Source organism: Misgurnus anguillicaudatus, chromosome 11 (assembly GCF_027580225.2).
Source record: "Misgurnus anguillicaudatus chromosome 11, ASM2758022v2, whole genome shotgun sequence".
Classification (NCBI taxonomy): domain Eukaryota; kingdom Metazoa; phylum Chordata; class Actinopteri; order Cypriniformes; family Cobitidae; genus Misgurnus; species Misgurnus anguillicaudatus.
Window position 1 is genome coordinate 17,319,232 of NC_073347.2, and position 21,401 is coordinate 17,340,632.

At 37.1% G+C, this 21,401-nt stretch overlaps 3 protein-coding genes across 4 annotated transcripts in view; all 3 read right to left on the bottom strand.

Annotated features, from left to right (window-relative positions):
* Nucleotides 1–3,654: 3,654 nt before the first annotated feature.
* Nucleotides 3,655–4,709, bottom strand: LOC129416156 (jeltraxin-like). Its single transcript, XM_055170415.2, has 2 exons — nucleotides 4,551–4,709; nucleotides 3,655–4,431 (listed from the first exon to the last, which is right to left on the bottom strand). The coding sequence occupies exons 1-2, from the start codon at nucleotides 4,606–4,608 to the stop codon at nucleotides 3,764–3,766; spliced, it is 726 nt and encodes a 241-aa protein (XP_055026390.2). The 5' UTR covers nucleotides 4,609–4,709; the 3' UTR covers nucleotides 3,655–3,763.
* A 4,315-nt stretch (nucleotides 4,710–9,024) lies between these two features.
* Nucleotides 9,025–10,078, bottom strand: LOC129416155 (jeltraxin-like). Its single transcript, XM_055170414.2, has 2 exons — nucleotides 9,920–10,078; nucleotides 9,025–9,791 (listed from the first exon to the last, which is right to left on the bottom strand). Exons 1-2 carry the CDS (start codon nucleotides 9,975–9,977, stop codon nucleotides 9,124–9,126), a joined length of 726 nt encoding a protein of 241 aa, XP_055026389.2. The 5' UTR covers nucleotides 9,978–10,078; the 3' UTR covers nucleotides 9,025–9,123.
* A 330-nt stretch (nucleotides 10,079–10,408) lies between these two features.
* gfra1a (gdnf family receptor alpha 1a) overlaps nucleotides 10,409–21,401 on the bottom strand; it is an 86,037-nt gene continuing 75,044 nt past the window's right edge. For both annotated transcript variants that reach the window (XM_055170411.2, XM_055170412.2), the window contains 3 exons: nucleotides 18,717–18,922; nucleotides 14,701–14,745; nucleotides 10,409–12,536 (listed from right to left, as the gene is read on the bottom strand). In XM_055170411.2, the coding sequence (XP_055026386.1) occupies nucleotides 12,393–12,536; nucleotides 14,701–14,745; nucleotides 18,717–18,922 (395 nt within the window). In that variant the 3' untranslated portion in view covers nucleotides 10,409–12,392. The remainder of the gene's footprint in view (nucleotides 12,537–14,700; nucleotides 14,746–18,716; nucleotides 18,923–21,401) is intronic.

Here is a 21,401-nt window from a genome sequence, read left to right on the forward strand (position 1 = left end):
GTTAATATGAGTCATGATGATCCATTTGGTTTTTAGTGCCAAGATGATTATGTGTGGTGGGAAAAAGGATGACACAGCTACTTAGGATGATCATCACGCATCCATATTGAAAATGAAGTCGGAACAACAACCTACTCTCCCGTAACCGTTCTGGTATTCAGTTCATTATGTCTTTATGCCTGTGTATATATATACTGCACACAAATTGTTGTGAGCAAGAAAAAAGTTGTTTTGAAGAAAATGTTTTTCGCAGTAGACCCACTTCCAGATGTGTATCAGTGAGGAAATCTACCGGACAATCTGTTGCACAAATTTCATTTCCCATGAACATCTTTCATGTTATTATATCAGGCAGTGAAAATATGCATCTTAGCTGAAACAAGCAAAGAGAAGAAGCAAACAGATTTGGGTATTATATGACTTATTTAACTTTGCTTTATTAAACTGGATCCTGCTGAAAATGCACCCAGATGGTTTGCCCCCTATCTCATGGCAAGTCGGGTTATTGTCACGAAATATTTAATTAATTTATTTGTGTTATTGACACAATTTTTTTCTGTTTTTCATGCCACTGGAGCACGAATGTCTTTTTCGTGTCACCTAGCACGAATTTCTATAAATATTTTTTCATGTTTGTGGCACAACTTTCTTCATTGTGTCATTTTATATTTTTTTTCTCATAGTTTTTTCCTATTTTTAAATCATTGTCACTTGGGGTTGGGGATAGATTTGGGGTCAGACTTAGCTGGCCATATCAGGCCTTAAAAGGAAAGTTTAAAAAATGTTTAATTCTCTTATCATTTTCTTACTCTCATGTTGTTTCAAACCTGTATAAATTTCTTTGTTCTGTTTTTCAGGAAGGAAGTAATTTCAAGGAATGTTTGTATCCAAACCGATCAGAAGCCCCACTGACTTCCATAGTAGGTAAAAGAATACTATGGAAGTGAATGGGGCTCATGGTCGGTTTGGGTACACTGTAAAAAAACTTTGCTGCCTTACATTTTTTGTTGAATCTACTCAGATTTACAAGTCATGTTGAACTATTATTTATTTTGACAAGAGATGAGTTGCTACAACTTATTAAAAAATAGTTGAAAAGTCAACTTCATTTTGTAAGTTATAACAACTCAAAATTTAAGGAAGCAAAGGATTTTTAACAGTGTACAAACATTTGTCAAAATATCTTCTTTTGTGTTCAGCAAAACAAGGAAATGTATTCAGGTTTGTAACAACAGGAATGTGGGTAAATAATGAGAGAATTTTTATTTTTGGGGAACTATTCCTTTAAGCTGGTACTTTGTTTAGCTACACTGTAAAAAATATGCAGTATTTTTGTCAAATCAGCAAATATTTTATCTTACTTTAACTTAAAAAATTAAAAAATGAACTTGATTTTATAAGTTTATAATTTTTTACAAGGCAAAACTTAAAATAGTAGATTAAATTGACTTGCAAAACCAGCTGTACACTGTAAAAAATTTCTTGTTCACTGAAAAAATATTTATTCAATTTACTCAAAATTTTTAAGGTGGTTGCAATCAATTTATTTAAGCTACATTTAAACAAAAGTTTTTTTGTTTTGTTTTTCTATTTTTTTATGTAGCTTAAATAAATTGGTTGCGACCACTTAGCCTACCTTAGCCTAAATAGTTTTTTCCAGTGTTGTTAGACCATTTGGTAATTGTCCAAACCCCATTAAAATCTGTCATGACAGATTTTTCTTTTTTTAGCAAAACAGAATCTATTGTAAGAAACCACATACATAATACTAAAGTTTCACTTTAGCTCTTCAAAATCTTCGCCAAACAGACACTTGGCCAACAAACCTGGCCACCTAAACCCACAACACCTCATATATATCAAAGTAAATCAACATTCCCACATAAAAATGTGTCCCTCATATTGCCAGACATAAACTTTGCCTGAAGACACTGATCAGACTTGCATGAGATGGATATTCATTATTGGAAAGTTGTGGCTGCAGTATGCAGTGTTGAGAGTTGCCATGTTAAAGATATACTGTAGCTGATGTGTGTGGACCCCTTGTGCCTGAAGCGTCTGAGCCAGACCCCTGACTCCACACACAAATATAAACCATACTCCCATATCACTCAATGCTAATATAATCATTTTATTTCATACTTATTACACCCCCTAAAGCTACAGCGTGCACATGGAAATCCTTTGTAAATATTATAGATAACAGGCATAACCGTGAGGATGTGTTTATTTATTAGACGAATATTTGAATATTTTGAGTTAATTGTATTAAAATATAGCCTATCAGTCCTAAAAAAAGAGAAAAATGAAATCTGCTAAAATTCTAATAATTAGTTTTGTTAAGCTTTTCATCTTTTTATTTATCGATCTGAAATCACTGTTAGTTTGACTCGCTTATTACATGCATTTGAAAAAGCAACACTCGTCAAACATAATCATTATACATATTCTTTATTATCATGAAAATACCTGAAAAGGTTTGAAGAACAGCAATAAATATATCCTTAAGCCATTTCCTGGAGCTGTGTGTCTTCAGGGGGGCAGTGTTTCATATTTTACTGAAGCTTCGCCGCGCTCCGCCATTGATTAGCCGACCCCCACCTGCTGTTAGCATTTCATTGACTCCCATTCATTTTGGTGTCACTTTGACAGCGAATAACTTTACGTCTGAGGCGTTTAAAAACTCCATTTGTCCATTAATTATTTCTAAAGAAACACGAAAATGTATAAAAGGTTCCATTATTACCATGTATCTTACGTTATGGCCCAGTAGAAGCAGTTTTTGTAAAAATAGGCTAACGATTGCATCATAACCTGCGACACTGTCGCACAGTAGAGAAATTACTGTATTTGGACAGGAGGAGAAGCTCGTAGGCAATTATTTACTGTCTATGAGGCAATCGGGTGGATGTGGAGGCATAAAGTCAAGGGAGATTATTAATCAGAATACTTACCAAAATTTGCTCCTGTTCAAGCTCGCCGTTTTTGCAAGATTCGGTGGATGATTCAAATTTCTCTTGGCACGGCTATTAGAATGTGTGTCATAGGTGCGTGTTTAATGGTTCTTCGTCTACAGCTCACATTGAGAATCTAGAATCTAGAGTTTCTGCACGAGAGCGCCCTCTGGCTTTTGGATGTAGAGGCATTTTATCGTAATTCATTGAGAAGCATAGCAAGCATCATCGGTTGATATATTGGTGCACCCCTAAATCATTTTTATATAAAACCACAAGCAGGTTGTCAATGTGGCATTTTTTATAACACTGAACTTTTGATTATGTATAAAAATACACAAGGTTACCAAAATGGCTAAATATATATAGCGTTTTTATGCAAATTAATAATTTACAGTTTATAAATAAATCATGTTGCAATAATATCCAAATAGCAAAGCCAGCCTTTAAAATAGCAATTAAATTTGTTTTGCGTAACAACTACCCAATGTCATGCCCTAAACCGTACCATCTGAAAGATTCTTGCTTACACTTTCTTTCCAAGTTAATAATATATGCATTACCTTCCTGACCAAGGCATTTTCTTGACTGGCTATGTTTGCATTATATTTGTGTGGGCATGTTTGAACTTGATTTTGTAGGTGGCATAGATTTTACTGCTGGTCTGATCATTGAACTATCTGAAGCCAGTCCCAGTATGTCACTGTTCAATGTCATTTATTTATTTGATCAGCCTAAAATCACAGTACAGAGTTCGTTCACAACAATTTGCACAAAGATGGTAGGCTACAATGCAATACAGTGTTACCTTAATTCACATCTTGCTTAGTATAAAATGTTACGTGATTTCTCTCTTCCACTTGCACAGACCCGACAAGAGTGTGTTTAAGATTGTGCCAGTTTATAAAATCACCCAGTTTATATTTGATCTGTGCCTCCATGTAGTTCTTAATAAGACGTGGGGTTAACACATCCTTATAGACGTGCACATCTGATATGAAACCTGTGAACACGTAATCTGGACTGAAGCTAGAGGGTCCGGTCTGATACTGACCAAGTATTATTTTGGCCTCTCCTTTAAAAGCTTCTTTAGGGCCTATTGCCTTTTTAACACTGGGTACTTCATTGACAAACATCTGTGCAAGACCACTGCCGGCATCCCAGGTTGCACAAACTGAGTTCCATTGGTTCAGATGAAATGGTAGACCATTAAATGCTGCTTTGCCTTTATGAACAGTCAGGAAGTATTGTTTTGTATGTGGTGACCATGTCAAAGTAAAATCAGCCAAGTGGGTAGGTGTGGACAAAGAAAATGGAATAATGGTTTTAGTCACTTCATCAGTGTAAAATCGCAGACACACAGTGATTTTAGAGAAATCCATGGTTTCGTTTGAATGGAGCTGTACATAGTCTTCAGTGGTTTGCTTTGGGAAAGTGATGACCTTCTCCCTTAAGAATTTTCTCACTGTTTTCAGCTCTAATAATAAATAAGTAAGGCATGTTTTTAGACTCAAATGATAGACAGAGGAAACTGTATTTAATAATTAGCACGTCTCACCATTTAAGTAGTATTAGTACTTAATTGTTTTTACTTACCAGACCACACCAAACCGCAGCAGAGAAGGAATAAAACGTATGATGCAAGATTCTTCATGGTCCAGTTTCAGTTGCGCATCAATTACAAGGCAGAGAAACCTGAACTCTTTATATAGTGCACCACTGTCATGTTACTGCTGATTTAGCAAACCATGCACATGCAAAAACCAATGATCTACTGCTTTATCCTTCTGTAAACAGAGAAATAATGGGGACCAATGACCTAAATGATACCCTTTACACATATTGCTTAAGAGAATATACTGTGATTTGGATATTAAATTAACATTTAACTAAAAACGCAGTGATTGTTTTTCATCCAGTGATTATGAACAATTTTTGTCTATTGTCTGTTGAAACCAGTGCTTTAAGTTGCCCAAAAGAGGTGCCGTTACTCTTTTTTTTTTTTTTTTTTTTTTGCTGACTCGACTCCTATATTGAAGGGGGTTTATATTCAGCAGTCAACAGACGACCTTGTAAAAAATAATAAATCCTTTTATAAGTTTGTGCATTTGCTTGAGCTAGAAATAGCTACTGAACATAAATAAAATGTGCAAAAGGATTTTGAAAAAATACCATTAGAAAGGAAAGAGCTACTGCTTTTGAACATAAATAAAATGTGCAAAAGGTAGATATGTGAGTAAAATTTTCAGAATGGTTAAATGCTTAAACTAGTTGTTCAGATAGAAAGAGCTTGAAAAAAACTTTAAAATGACACCAAAGCCATGTCTATTGGTTCAAAAATAACAAAATACTGTCCATTTGAAACTCGAAAGTCATTTATTTTGTCCCACTGTTTTCCATTTTGCGGGTGGTAAAACTACTGTGCACGTCATTCAAATTCATTCAAATTTCGTTCACTTCCCAGATAGCAATGAGTCGGCGGACCACCGGCGGTGCTCTGGCGGCAGTAAGCGTCATAACGGCGTAATCGCAAACAGGTCTGACGGCAGACCGCCGCGGCAGCCGCTTTTGCATAAATTAAGCAGTCGGTTCGCCAGCTGCATGCTGGCGGCATCTCGCAACAAATGAGAGTGACGTATTCGGCGGCAAAAGTTTCATCCCCGCCAGCGGTACGCACCTATAGCCGACAGCTTGAGGCTGGCGGCATAAAGAAGCCATGCGGATATTTTTTGCTATCTGGGTTGTAGTTTAGCAATTAAACTAAATGTATATTACAATTTCAAGAATGTTTTCTGCACATCGCCTGAGGAAATTCGAAGTTGCGTCGAGGGGAACCAAACTGACAGCCGCGACAGCGGAGATTATCACGTACATACAAAAGGGTATTGGAAAAAGCTTGCATCTGACCTGCAGCTATATCATTGTGGCTTGGTGGGATGTCAGCCAGCGAGTCCTCTGATTCTGACCTTGTTCTTTTACTACTCAGAGTCTAAAACAAGGAGGGCATATTAAGTGTTCATTGTATTTTCATTTTAACCGAGCAGATACGGTTGCACGTTTCACACACAAGCACACACCTCTCCAGTCCAGAGCACGCTGACACTGACTGACCGACCCATGCGCTTTTAACTTGTAAACGCAAGGGTGTATGGGTAATATCTCTGCTCTCGGTGGGACAAATTAGGAAGGCGCTTTATTAAGGCGCTCTGAAAAGCCCCAGCGCAGCCAAATGATTGCGGCTGTGTCCGAAAACTATAAATTGCTGCCTTCTGAGGCAGCTTTCCAAGGCAGGAAGGCATCAAGGCATGTCCGAATTCAATGTTTGGTTTACTTCCTGTCTCCTGAGATACCTATGCGTGGACGTACATTAAGAATGTAATTGGTCGAGCCCAGTCGAGTTCGAAAAAATAAAATGGTGGCCAAGGACGCGACTGAACCACCAATTTAGTGTAAATAAAGGTAGATTTTCACTTTTTACACCTTTTAATTGCATTTCTTGCGAGAAATTAGTATTGTAGTTTTCAAATATGTGATTAGTTATCACAAAGGCGCTCTCTGTTTATATTTCAAACACGCTGCCTTTGAAGTGTGTCCGGAAGTCTTTCTCTGAGCTGCCTTCATGCCTCCGAAGTCATTTCCTCATGAGGCAGCGAGGCAACGAGTCACTGCCTTGAGTTTTCGGACGCAGCGTAAATTAAACCTCTGATTTAAACAGATGTGCAATTGGGCGTTCCGGTACGCTAAAAGCACGTTCTGGGCGCACGGAGAGGTGGTGGTACGCTCAAGGGCTATTTTTGGAAGTGGTGGTAACGTTACTGAGTACCAGGGCGTTCCGGCCCACTTAAAGCACTGGTTGAAACACTATATTGTAACTGAAAAGATAAAAATGTGAAAAACATTTTCTGACTAAATCTAGTTTGAATAGGCTACAGTTATTTTATTTATCCTCCAGTCAAATAATCAAATATTTATCACAAGAAGAGACCACAAAACCGTGAGTGAGTCAACATTTTTAATCATTTTCATAGAATAATTTGTACATTTTCACAAGCTAAGAAGAAACGTGAACATTTGTGGAGTCGTCTCGTGTTTGCATTGAGGATAATAAATGCTTAGTTTGGAGCAATATGATGTGAATGTACCACTGTGAAGGATGCCCACGTACGATCCATCTAATAGCCTTACATGCTTGGTTTTAAATGTTCATTAAAGTTACTGAACTGCTTACTAGCAGAGACAACATTACAATAAATAAACCCATAATGCAAAAGATACAAAATAAGGTCATTTTTTTATTTTTGGCTTACCATAAAACAATAACAACATCATGTTAAGTAAATACAATTCCTTCATTTGGGATACAGAACAACAGTCCTCGATGTGTACTGTAACCTATCTAAATGCAAATATATACTGTATTTATAGTTAGTGAAAAGCAATAAATCTTTACAGGCTATACTGTACATTGTATCCCAAATTCAGATCACAATTCAAATATAGCAGGCTCTATAAACCCATTTCTTTTCCAATTACAGTATGTATTTGTGTGTGTGTGTGTGTGTGTGTGTGTGTTTGTGTGTGTGTGTGTGTGTGTGTGTACCTGGTAATTATCACGTTGTGGGGACCAATTGTCCCCACAAAGATAGGAATACCAGTGTTTTTGTGACCTTGTGGGGACATTTTGATGTCCCCATGAGGAAACATGCTTATAAATCAAACAGAATGATGTTTCTTGAGAATGTGAAGTAGGAGAAAGGTTTCTGTGATGGTTGGGGTTAGGGAATGGGCTAGGTTAGGGGAATAGAATATACAGTTTGTGTGGTATAAAATGCATTACGTCTATGGAATGTCCCCACAAAACATGGAAACCAGAATGTGTGTGTGTGTGTGTGTGTTTTAGCCTTTAAAATGTCCTGTAAATAACACAATGCCACACGAACCAAAGCAGCATATCATAGATCATTTAATGTGCATCGCTGATTGGTTAAATGCACATGCCTCATATTTAAGCCTTTAAGGTACTTTTCAAAGATTGTGCACATTTTGCGGATCACTGACCCTTTCTGTAACTTTTGTAAAAAAAAAACTGGATATATAATAAATATCTAGATATTAGCATGTGTCATATTAACATTTCTGTCCAAGCAACATCAGAAAGTAATATGAATATACACTTAATAGATACATGGATGTCAATCGGTTTAACTGGTGAGTGGTAAAGTTTAATTTACAGGCATTTATGTGTAATTGTAATGTACTTATTGTTTGATTTCATCAAAACACTGCCAATTTCTAGTCTGTCCAAGTTTGCACTTTGAACTATGGCATCAGGGTTATGAACCCCTTAATCTATCAACATATATTTATTCAAGCAACCTACGACCCTTAACCATTCATGTTACATTCAAACAGACATACAAACAGGGCTACACAATCACACACACCCACACACACACACACACACACACACACACACACACACACACACACACACACACAAAATCACACACACTCTGTGGGTCTTCTTTTAAATTCTGGATGCAGGGGCGTTGCACAAGATCTCGGGCCCTATGCATAGGCAGTCCTGATGGACCCCATGCCCCATCCCCATAATATATTCCAGACATTACAAGGGCCCTCTCTTCTTTGGGGCCCTGGTAATCAGTACTGGTTTTACCCCCAGTCCGACGCCCCTGTCTGGATGATTGTAAACGTTGCTTCAAACCCTCTTTTGCTTTTAATGAATGTTTTGAAATGTCATGAATATGATTTCTGTGATATGTCTGACCTACAGATGGGTCAATGAACATATAATATGAGAAGCACAATTACAGAGAAGTGAATTTTCACTAAAATAAAAGAAAAAACACAAAAACAGCTTGTGAAAATAAACATTTGACCACATCTGACCAAAAATGACAAATGTTTTATAATGTCTTGGTCTCGTGCTCTGTCTAATATATACATTTCTTTCCTGACCAATGCATTTTCTTGGCTGGCTATGTTTGCATTATATTTGTGTGGGCATGTTTGAACTTGATTTTGTGGGTGGCATAGATCTTACTGCTGGTCATGGTTCAATGTCATTTATTTATTTGATCAGCATTAAAACAAGTACAGTGTTCATTCACAATTGTACATTGATTTTACAATGCAATACAGCGTTACCTTAATTCACATCTTGCTTAGTATAAAATGTTACATGATTTCTCTCTTCCACTTGCACAGACCCGGCAAGAGTGTGTTTAAGATTGCGCCAGGATATAAAATCACCCAGCTTAAATTTAATCTTTGCCTCCATGTAGTTCTTTATGAGAAGCGGGCTTAACGCTTCCTTATAGACGTGCACATCTGATATGAAACCTGTGAACACGTAATCTGGACTGAAGCTAGAGGGTCCGGTCTGATACTGACCAAGTATTACTTTGGCCTCTCCTTTAAATGCTTCCTTAGGGCCTATTGCCTTTTTAACACTGGGTACTTCATTAACAAACATCTGTGCAAGACCACTGCCGGCATCCCAGGTTGCACAAACTGAGTTCCATTGGTTCAGATGAAATGGTAGACCATTAAATGCTGCTTTGCCATTATGAACAGTCAGGAAGTATTGTTTTGTATGTGGTGAACACATTAAAGTAAAATCAGCCAAGTGGGTAGGTGTGGACAAAGAAAATGGAATAATGGTTTTAGTCACTTCATCAGTGTAAAATCGCAGACACACAGTGATTTTAGAGAAATCCATTGTTTCGTTTGAATGTAGCTGTACATAGTCTTCAGTGGTTTGCCTTGGAAAAGTGATGACCTTCTCCCTTAAGCATCTTCTCGCTGTTTTCAGCTCTAATAATGAATAAATAAGACATGTTTTTAGACTCGAATGATAGAGAGAGAAAGCTGTATTTAATTATTAGCACATCTCACTATTTTAAGGCTGTTAGTGGTATTAGTACTTGATTGTTTGTACTTACGAGACCATGCCAGACCGCAGCAGAGAAGAAATAAAACGTATGATGCAAGATTCTTCATGGTCCAGTTTCAGTTGTGCATCAAATACAAGGCAGAGAAACCTGAACTCTTTATATAGTGCACCACTGTCATGTTTCTGCTGATTTAGCACACCATGCACATGCAAAAACCAATGATCTACTGCTTTATCCTTCTGTAAACACAGAAATAATGGGGGCCAATGACCTAAATGAAACCCTATACACATATTGCTTAAGAGAATATACTTTGATTTGGTTATTAAATTAACATTTAACTAAGAACACAGTAATGGTTTTTCATCCAGTGATTATGAACAATTTTAGTTTATTGTCTGTTGAAACACTATTTTTATATTGTAGCTGAAAAGATAAAAATGTGAAAAAACATTTTCTGACTAAATCTGACCAGTTTCCTACATATCCTCCAGTCAAATAATCAAATATTTGGCACAAGAAAAGACCACAAAACCGTGAGTGAGTCAACATTTTTAATCGTTTTCATAGAATAATTTGTACATTTTCACAAGCTAAGAAGAAACGTGAACATTTGTGGAGTCGTCTCGTGTTTGCATTGAGGATAATAAATGCTTTGGAGCAATATGATGTGAATGTAGACAAATATATATTTTTACAGTATTCTTACTGTTCTACTTCCAGGTCAAGCACTTTCACTTTTAGCAATTTTATTTTGCATCCTCGATCTCAATGCCATAAGCAAACACAGCGGAGCGCTGTATCACTGTGAAGGATGCCCGCGTACGATCCATCTAATAGCCTTACATGCTTGGTTTTAAATGTTCATAGTTTTAAAGTTACCGAACTGCTTACTAGCAGAGACAACGTTACAATAAATAAACCCATAATGCAAAAGATACAAAAATAAGGTCATTTTTTTTCTTTTTGGCTTACCATAAAACGATAACAACATCATGTTAAGTAAATAAATGGCTGTTTTACAATTCCTTCATTTGGGATACAGAACAGCAGTCCTTGATGTGTACTGTGACCTATCTAAATGAAAATATATACTGTATTTATAGTTAGTGAAAAGCAATAAATCCTTACAGGCTATACTGTACATTGTATCCCAATTCAGATCCCAATTCAAATATAGCAGGCTCTATAAACCGATTTCTTTTCCAAGTATGTTTAAGTATGTATTTGTGTGTTTTAAAGCCTTTAAAATGTCCTGTAAATAACACAATGCCACATGAACCAAAGCAGCATATCATAGATAATTTAATGTGCATCGCTGATTGGTTAAATGCACATGCCTCATATTTAAGCCCTATTGGGTACTTTTCAAAGATTGTGCACATTTTGCGGATCACTGACCCTTTCTGTAACTTTTGTATAGACGTACAGTACAAAAAAACTGGATATATAATATATATGTGTAGATATTAGCATGTTTCATTTGGGCTTAAGTACAGTATGAAAAATCCTGTCCAAGCAACATCAGAAAGGCAATATGAATATACACTTAATAGATACATGGATGTCAATCGGTTTAACTGGTGAGTGGTAAAGTTTAATTTACAGGCATTTATATGTGTAATTGTAATGTACTTATTGTTTGATTTCATCAAAACACTGCCAATTTCTAGTCTGTCCAAGTTTGCACTTTGAACTATGGCATCAGGGTTATGAACCCCTTAATCTATTGACATATATTTATTCAAGCAACCTACGACCCTTAACCATTCATGTTACATTCAAACAAACAAACATACAAACAGGGCTACACACTCACACACACACATACTTTCAGATAAGCTCTGTGGGTCTTCATCCAAATTCTGGATGATCGTAAACGTCTCTTCAAACCCTCATTTAATGAATGTTTTGAAATGTCATGAAAATGATTTCTGTGATATGTCTGACCTACAGATGGGTCAGTGAACATCACACATGAGAAGCACAATTACAGAAGCTAATTTTCACTAAATAAAAGAAAAAACACACAAGACAGCTTGTGAAAATAAACCACATCTGACCAAAAATGACAAATGTTTTATAATATCTTGGTCTCGTGCTCGGTGTAATTTGTGCGCCGTGAGAATGGATGGTGCGCACTGTATGAAGTACACGCATATGCATACACAGACAGATCCAACTCTACTGCTGAGACAGGAGTCCTTATTTGTTCCAAACACCGGAGGCTACGCAGACGCCACAACATCGCATGGGAATGCTGCAATGATTTTCTCGCATATCTTTCTCATCTTCCGATACGAAATCAAGAGCGACGAGACCGAAACTTACACCAACATCACTTTGTTTGGTTGCATCGACACACCAACAAAAGCTCTCAAAAAACAGAACCGATAAAAACAGCGAGGGAGAAATGGAGGAACAGAGAGAGAGAGAGATAGAGAGATTACAACAGATTGACCAGGAACAGCGATCAACTTTTTACAAATCGTGACTGTCCATGTTTTATGTTCTCAGATTGCTACCACATCACCGCCGTGAGAATGCAGTGCATAGAGGCAACCAGCAGGAGCAGCAGGGAGCCCAGGCCTGACGGAGACGCCTGCCGAACGGAGGAGTTCTTGGAGATGGTGTTGGAGGAGCTGGGGTCATCGATCTGCGGGTCCTTGGAGAAACATAACAGTGAACAAGCAAGAGAAAGAGAGCGGATGAGCGTTTATTCTTACAGCCATGAAGCTAGATGAGTCAGGGAGTTCAACAATTTTTCTAAACTGACACAAAGAGTGTTTCATCGTGATTTACCTTGAACTTTTAAAATGCTTAACCGTCTCAAACCGAGACATTTAAGCACAGTAATGCCTTTAAAGAACCAAGCTTTGTTTCACCATGCAAACACGCACACTAACGGTGATGCAGAAAACACATTTACAATTCATATCAAAAATGCCATTCTCTACCTGAAATGGGTTCAGATGTCTGAGAGATAAAAAAGCTTTTTGATTGTGCAGTGAAATGGTACAGTATGCTGAAAAGAGCTCCTTATTTCTGTCCTCACGCCGTTTGGACTCATTGCCACAAAACTAAATGTCATTCTGGCATATAATGCTGCTTTATTATGTACAATGACATTTAGTGAACTTTAAAAGGCAAAAGATAAGCAACGCTCACATTTCAGCATCGCCCATCGGAAAGATCATGTGCGTGCTGGACCTGTAGGGCTGGGTCGAAGGTTAACTAGGACTTTCCAAATGGGTTAAAGTGCCATGTGATAATTACTGAACTGTCTTTATTTATTTATTTATTTATTTATGTAACTATGAGTCATTCTTTCAATACCACTTTCTCTGTAAGGATACTGTATATTTCTCAGTAAAAGGCTGTTTACACAACAACGTTTTCGATCATAAACAGTAAGGTTTATATGTGGCTTTTTGGGGTCCTGAAAATGCTAACTTTAAAAGGGGACATTTCACAAGACTTTTTTTAAGTGTAAAATAAATCTTTGGTTTCCCAGAGTAAATGCAAATGAGCTGATCTCTGCACAAGAGGTTTTCACGGGTCCACTTAGATCCGATAACCTCAGATTCGGGTCTAAAAGTTTCACATGTGCCTCGGACACAGGTTGGGAATAATAATAGCGGCATCGGGTCTCGGGTAATTTAAAATGAATGTGTTTTTGCCGAACGGACCCGAGAAGACCCGAACTTATTGCGTGTGTGCGTGAATGTACTTTTCAAACCTCTCATCTGTTTGCCAAGAGTGCTTGCCACATTGTGTGGCTGTCGGTAGGTTAATTTTTGCTGAGACAGACATGTCAGTCAATTTTAAATGTACATTTTAGCGGTTACCTTGGTGTTGTCATCAGATAACAAAGTAAAACAAATAAAGCAGCTCGCCAAATTGGTTGCAAGGCCACCAGAGTTCGTTCTGTCTGACTGCTGCATGTTGGTCTGCAGAATGCACATACGTAAGTGCCATTTACATTCGGGTCCAGTCGGGTTAAAAAAAAATTGGCACCAGTTTGGGTCGGACTCAGGTCTAATTTTCTCAGTTTTGTCTCGGGGCGGGTCTTACTTTTAAAAAAAATTATTTATGCACGTCAGGTTTGGGTATAAAGTGATTCGCTCATTTCGGGTCGGGTCCGTTTCTTTAGACACGAGAAGACCTCTACTTTGCACTAAGATTAAGGGGTGGTATTATCCCTGTCTGACTTCACAGGGGGAGCCAATTTTCAATTACCTATTTTTTCACATGCTTGCAGAGAATGTTTTACCAAAACTAAGTTAGGGGTTCTGCACACCAAAACTTTTAAACGACGCTGAAAACACCTGGACAACGCCGAATGCCAGCTATTTTTGGGTGCTCAGCGCTAAGCACGGAAAAACCATCGGGCGCCGGTTTTAGCTGCTGGCTTATTTGAAAAACGCAGAGCTTCCATTGGAAACAATTGAAAATGTGCCGCGGGCGTAAAAGCTTTGGTGTGCAGGCCCCCTTACTGACTTGATCTTTTTCACATTTTCTAGGTTTACAGAAGCACTGGGGACCCAATTATAGCACTTAAACATGGAAAAAGTCTGATTTTCATGATATGTCTCCTTTAAAGCAAGTTTTAAATAGGAAGTTTTTGATAATGGTGCCTCCTCGTCTCCATGTAAACTACGTAAACGGTGATGTTATGTGCATGTGTGCATGCAGTCATGTGCGGGAACCAAAACAACAATGGCGGTCTACAGTGTTTGTGCTGCACTTTTCTGTTTCTCACTACGTCGTTGTCCTGTAAACATAGCCTCAGTGTCATTTTAGCTTAACAGGAATGATAGCATACTTACCACACATAATAAATCTATTGTGTTGTTTGTCTTCAGTTTTTGAGCCTAAAAAATAAAACAAAATATTAAAATTAAGATCTTAAAAAACAAGTGGTGCATCTAAGAACAAATTTTCTGAATTCAGCCATTTAATCCCCCATGCTAAAACTGGCGAAATCCCCCTCTAAACACCATTTTATTGTGCACATATTTGATTTGCAATGCATAATGTATGGCAGAAAGCTCATAATCTAGTTTATTACAACAATTTCATAGGTCTTAATTGAATTATATAAAAGTGCAGTTATCAAGATTAAACTGTATTGTGATGCAGCAATCAGATTGAGTGCTGGTGTGGCATTATGGGAAAGTAAACATGCACAGAAGTTATGCTATATTAATACTAATCATACAGGTGGACTACTGCAAGATTCTCATTATGATACCACCTTATGTTGCTCAGAAAAGATGATAACGTTTTGGCATTTAAAATGCAACCCTCCAGCATATAACAATTTTGGTATAAATCATCCTCATATTTTTCTCTGTGTATGTGTGCGCAGTTGTTGTATAGGCATGTGCGTCTATGAAAATGAGAAGCAGTGGTGATATAAGAGTCCTGGTGACAGTATAATAAATGGATTCCTGTGTGCGTTGGCAGCCCTGTGCCTTCTGAAGCCGGCCAGCTTAAATCCGAGCCAAAGCCCAGCATGATAAAGCAACGCCTTGGCCGGCACCAAACATAAACAACTGCATCTATGGACCAGCAGAGAGCTGAAAACAGATTCGAAGTTTAACATCAATGATTCATTTCTCCCTGAGTGGTCTCGCCACCCTCGCTCTCTAAACATTTGCAGAATTGAAGAAATAAACCAGTGAAAAACAAGACTAATGCTCAGAACTAGTTGAATAATTGTTCTCTGTACAGTACATATCAAGTGCTGTTTTAATTACAGCAAAACAAAAATAAAGCTCTCAAAGTGCAAGATATGAAAATAAAGAAGATATAAAAGAAAGCGAGAAGAAAACTCATGAAATTGGCCCTTAATCTCACTGCATCACTTGACAGCACACTAAGCAGAGTTTCTCACTTTTATTTATATATATTTAAAACACAAGTTCACACTGAATACACTCTTGTAAAGATATAATAATTCAACAAAGATGTTCAAATACTTGCTTTATGACACCATAACTATTACCACCATTTCACTTTGTTTTGAGCGTTGTTAATGCACATCTGGCTCTGCAATGAACATGCGAAAGGCTTTCTACCACATCTATTATGACTAAAGGACGCAAGCTGTACTGCTGGTACTAAACATCTGACTTTTAAAAGAGACTGGAGTGACATATGCAACAGACAGGCCGTTAATGGGCTGTTAATAGGCGTTTGTATGCTGGAGTTGTCTCTTTAGTTTTCCTGGAGGTCAATTCTGCCTGGGATCATTTGTACGCAATGAAGAAAGACTGACAGATATATCCCATGAGTCTCTCTGTTCACTCTCGCTCTCTTTTCTTCTCCTCATTTTCACATTAGCAGCTGCTACGTCTCAGTGGACAACATTTAGCAGAGAGTCTTATACAGGGACATGTAAACTCATTAACTTTCACTCTCGTGACAAAGCCACTGCTGTTAGACTACAGTCTGCTGAGGTGTACAAGTGTGGATGTGTGCAGGGTCCAAAAGGAATTAATGTGAATAAAAACTGACATTGGGACATGGCAAATAAAGCATTATAAACTGTCCTTTACTGACATCTATTTTTTCATTGTCAGATGCTTTAAAGGTTGTTAATATATTTAAAAAATTGCAATTATGTAGGCTAAAACGCTTATTAGATTATTTTAACTGTACCTTTACATTACATAACGTACTTTCCGGACTATAAGCCACACTGGAGTATAAGTCCACATTACAGAATCCATTGAATTACATAAATACAAAAGCAGCATAGGGCAGATTATTGCAGCTGTAGACGGTAATGTTGTCTCTTGCCTCATAAATGTCAAAATTAAGTCATACTGACTTACAAGGTGCACCTGACTATAAGACGCAGCACCAGCCAATATATGAAAAAAAAGTGGCTTATAGACTGAAGAAAATACGGTATATGGATTTGGCAGACACTTTTATCCAAAGTGACTTGTAGTGCATTACAAGCTATACATTTTATCAGTATGTGTATTCCCTTGGGATCAAACATTGGGGTAATTTGTTACACTAATGCAATGCTCTACCAATTGATCAACAGGAACAATTGAGCAGCTGAGATGCAAAAGCCGCTAAACGTCATCTAAAATGAAAATGATATTATCAACTGAATGCTCTTGACACATACGTTCATCAAATACTTTCACTTTAAATCCACTTAATCCTAGACCATTCTGCTTTGTTTGCGAAACCCATTAAGAGTCTAATGCTGATTTATAAGAAAACAAGAGGATTTTGCATCCGAGCTCTTCAATTTCCCATTTATAGTTTTTCCTTCTTAATGAATTGTTTGGCACTTTATAATGGGTTTTCAATTACAGATATCTGTTTCTACTTTGTCTACTTAATCTGTTTCTGTTGCTTTCAGTGTGACACATTTGCCCAAAGAGGTCACAGATTTTGTGGGCAACATTGGTGGAAATGTTCAATTATTCTTTTTAGCCCCAAAATAAAACGATGTTCCTATACTCAGTGTTGGGGAAAGTTACTTTTAAAAGTAATGCATTGCAATATTAAGTTACCCTCCAAAAAATTAACTAATTGCCTTAGTTACTTTTCATGGAAAGTAATGCTTACGTTACTAATAAGTTACTTTTGCGTTCCTTTTTCTTACTTGGCTGAGGCTTGATCTCTTTCAGGTCTTGCAGATGTTTTTATGATCGCAAAAATGTCAAGCTCTGGCCTGCCATATCCGTTTCTGACTCAAACTGTTCCCGCTACGTTAATATGTTCAGTTTAATTCAGTACATTGTTTTATTTTTAAATAGAATTAATTAAACTGACTGAAGTAACTTGCATTACTTTTTTTTTTAAAAAGTAACTCAAATATTAATGTGTACATTTATAAAGTAATGCGTTACTTTCAATCTGATCTCACAAAATACGTAAAATAGTCACACATTATTTTGTTCAGTTTTTGTGGCATTGTCACGTATTTCCACCATTTTACGTGCCCATGACACGCATTTCTTTTTCGTGTATTGGTTACTCAACAGTTTTTCCTATTTTCTTACTATTGTCGCTTCGGTTTGGGGCTAGAACAACTTTCTGTTACATAAAATGACATCCTTACCCAAACCCAACTTGAAAAATACATTGTGTAAACCAATAGTTAAAGTGACATTCTAACGCAAACAGCAAATCTAACCACAAAATGAAGCGACAATTGTTTAAAAATAGGAAAAACAGTTGAGTAACCACACTGAAATTTTTTTTTCATTGAATTTAATCAATTTTTTGGGGTGAGTGGTTGCAATCAATTTATTTAAGCTACATTTAAACAAAGGTTTTATATTTTATTTTACTTTACTAATCTTTTTTGTTTAAATGTAGCTTAAATAAATTGATTGCAACCACTTACCTTAAAAAAATTGATTAAATTCAATGAATCATTTTTTTCAGTGCAATAAGTGAAACTGACACGGAAAAAAATGCATGTCATGGGCATGTAAAATGGTGGAAATACGTGACAATGCCACAAAAAATTTAGCAAAATAATGCGTGACTATTTCACGGAAATTTGTGAGATCAGGTTGGTTACTTTACATGTTACTTCAGAAAAGTAATATTATTACGTAATGCACGTTACTTGTAATGCGTTACCCCCAACACTGCCTATACTGAAACCAATCCTCAGAAATATTCACTCATGTAAAAAGTGTAACATCTTGCCCTGGTCTTCCCTGTTATGTAAATCAGATTTCTCAGGACTCTAAAAAATGTAAATTGAGTGCACATGACTGAAATATTGCCTCTTAAAACCTAAGTTTTTACTTGAAAACCTTGAACACACAGCCTGGTTACAGATAATGTTTACACTAACCTGAAGGCTACCACAAAAGTGGTAGAGGGAGTTATCACCGGGGTTAAGGTGGTTGATGTGTGTCGCTGGCTCTACAGCGTTGGGTGATCTGTCTCTATCTCTGGCCCTTTGGGATGGTGTTGTCATAGTGGTTGTGGTTTGTACCGGATGCATCGGCTGCCAGACGCTCACATCTGTCCCATTTCCAAATGCCTGGATCGCATTACCTGCAGTACACAGAAATAGTTGAGATCATTTCTACCTTATACTAAAAACATGCACAGAGATGCAGAGTTTCTGCTGTCATGATCTCAACTAGAGAGAGTGCTTGTAAGAAAGGTATGCTTGTTTATTTATCGTTTATTTACTGTTTTGAATATGAATGACTAACCTTATTAGACTGTTGAAAGATGGATAGTCCATCTAAAGTCAATTCAGATAATTGTTTTTAAATGTATTATAAATGTATTGCTAAAACACATTACAAAAACTGTGAACTGTAGTATTCAATTGTAAGGTTTTTGTAGGGTTTTTGTTTTTTTGGTGGGCCTGAAATTATGGCTTGATGACGCACTGGAGCCACCAAGGATGGCCCTGCTAACACTATAAAAACTAGAGCAGTGGTTCTCAAACTAGGGGGGGCCGCGAGATTTTATGACATTTTATCAAATAAATTAATTTATCATGAATTCTGTGCAATTAAACCTATAGAAATTAGACTACTAACCAGCAGCACTACTTTCTATCATTTAATATGTTTTGTTTAATTAAAAGTTGAGTTTTAGAACAGTTTTTTGTCATAAATTTTCTTTGGGGGGGCCATGAAGGAATGCGCCGTACACAAGGGGGGCTGCATGCTAAAAAAGTTTGAGAACCACTGAACTAGAGGACATTACAAGTTATTGTCATTACCGCTAGCTATGCATTTGTCACATAAATGCTTTACAAAACAACTTGGTCTCCTAATTTAAATTTTCTGAAAACTATGATATGAAGAAGGGTGGATTAATTTGATAGTTAAGAGAGACGGCAGCTTTCCCGTGAGTGGTCGGATACGCCTCCAGCAGTTAATATCGCATTGCACTTACTTTAAAATACAGGTTTGGAAAGCTTAAAATATATTTTTTAAATGAATGCACAGTGCAATAAAAAATGCTAGAGCCAGATTCAAACACAAGTTTCCCATATGAGCACCATAACAGCTCAAAACACTTGCAAACTTGCAAGGCTTTAATTGAAATGTGATGTTATAAGAAAAGTGAACTAAAAGAAAGATGTGTGAATCGAGGTGGTTAAATCCTTTATCACTGTCACACATGAAACCATCCGCTTGGGTAAATATTATCCTGTCCTTTCTCAGATTTATGAATCAGTCAATGCACACTAAAGACCAGCCATGTGCATATATGACTGCAAGGATAGTTATCAGTAACTATTATACCTGAATTGTCAGCAAAAAGCAAAGTTAACAGATAATGCTGTTTGATTTGGCAGCCCAACGCCTCTGTTTTTTTTGCTTGACATGTGATAGACTGGAAATGATATTTAAACTGCAGCAACTCATACATATGAACCCTTCCCAAAACTGCTACCTCATTATATTGATCTTGCAGAGATAGGTCTATCTTTACATTTGTGTTGTTTGCATTGTTAGTTTGTGTTGCTTCTAGTCTGTATCCATATTGTAGCTTTATCTGTCTGAACATTCACTTTACATGGAATTATTTCACAGGCAGACTAGACACCTCTAATTTTATCATATTACATCTAAACTGTTAAACACTTGATGAATGTCTATTTTTAGACTCTTTCTCCATCTCTCCAGGAAATACTGGAAAAGCCCCACATGGCTCTGAGCGCTTTGATCGTTATTGTGAGTTCTCTGAGGCCTGACACATTTTCTTCGTGAAGTTTTCTTGCATGTACATGTCTTGCAGTGAATCATGTTCATCACACTACATCAGATGTCTGGAGACCTTCGGGTTTAAAAAGAAATGAGACTGAACTGAGATACTGCTGCTGTAATATAGTATTTATGATGAAATGCAAGCTTGTTTTCTGCATTTAGGTGTCTGCAGCAACTCACATCTGTACTTTCTGTACTTATATAGGTGTTTCTACCACTATGGACACTTTTGCAGTGACTTTATTTATTTTTGTTAATTTTCAAATACATAAATGTATACAGTTGATGTTTGAGTTAAAGGGGTGGTTTCCTGGACAGAGATTAGCTTAAATGAAAACATCACCGTTTTTCAATATTTTACTGTTCTTACCTCAACTTAGATGAATGAATACATACCTATCTTTTTTCAATGCGTGCACTTTTAATCTTTGTACAGCGCCTTGTGAATGTGTTAGCATTTAGCCTAGCCCCATTCATTCCTTAGGATCTCAACAGGGATGAATTTAGAAGCCACCAAACACTTCCATGTTTTTCCTATTTAAAGACTGTAACATGAGTAGTTACACGAGTAAGTATGGTGGCTCAAAATAAAACTTTAGTTTTTAGCTAACATATATTTAGCATTTTTAAGTAGATGCTATCTGACTAAGCTCGCGCTATTTAATGTGCACTTCCGGTTTACGATACCTCCGGGTTGTTCTAGACGTGACTCGACACAGCACTGTGCAGCGCTGAGCTGCGCGTCCGGTGTGCGCCCCCTTAAAAGTGCACACATTGAAAAAAGATAGGTATGTATTAAT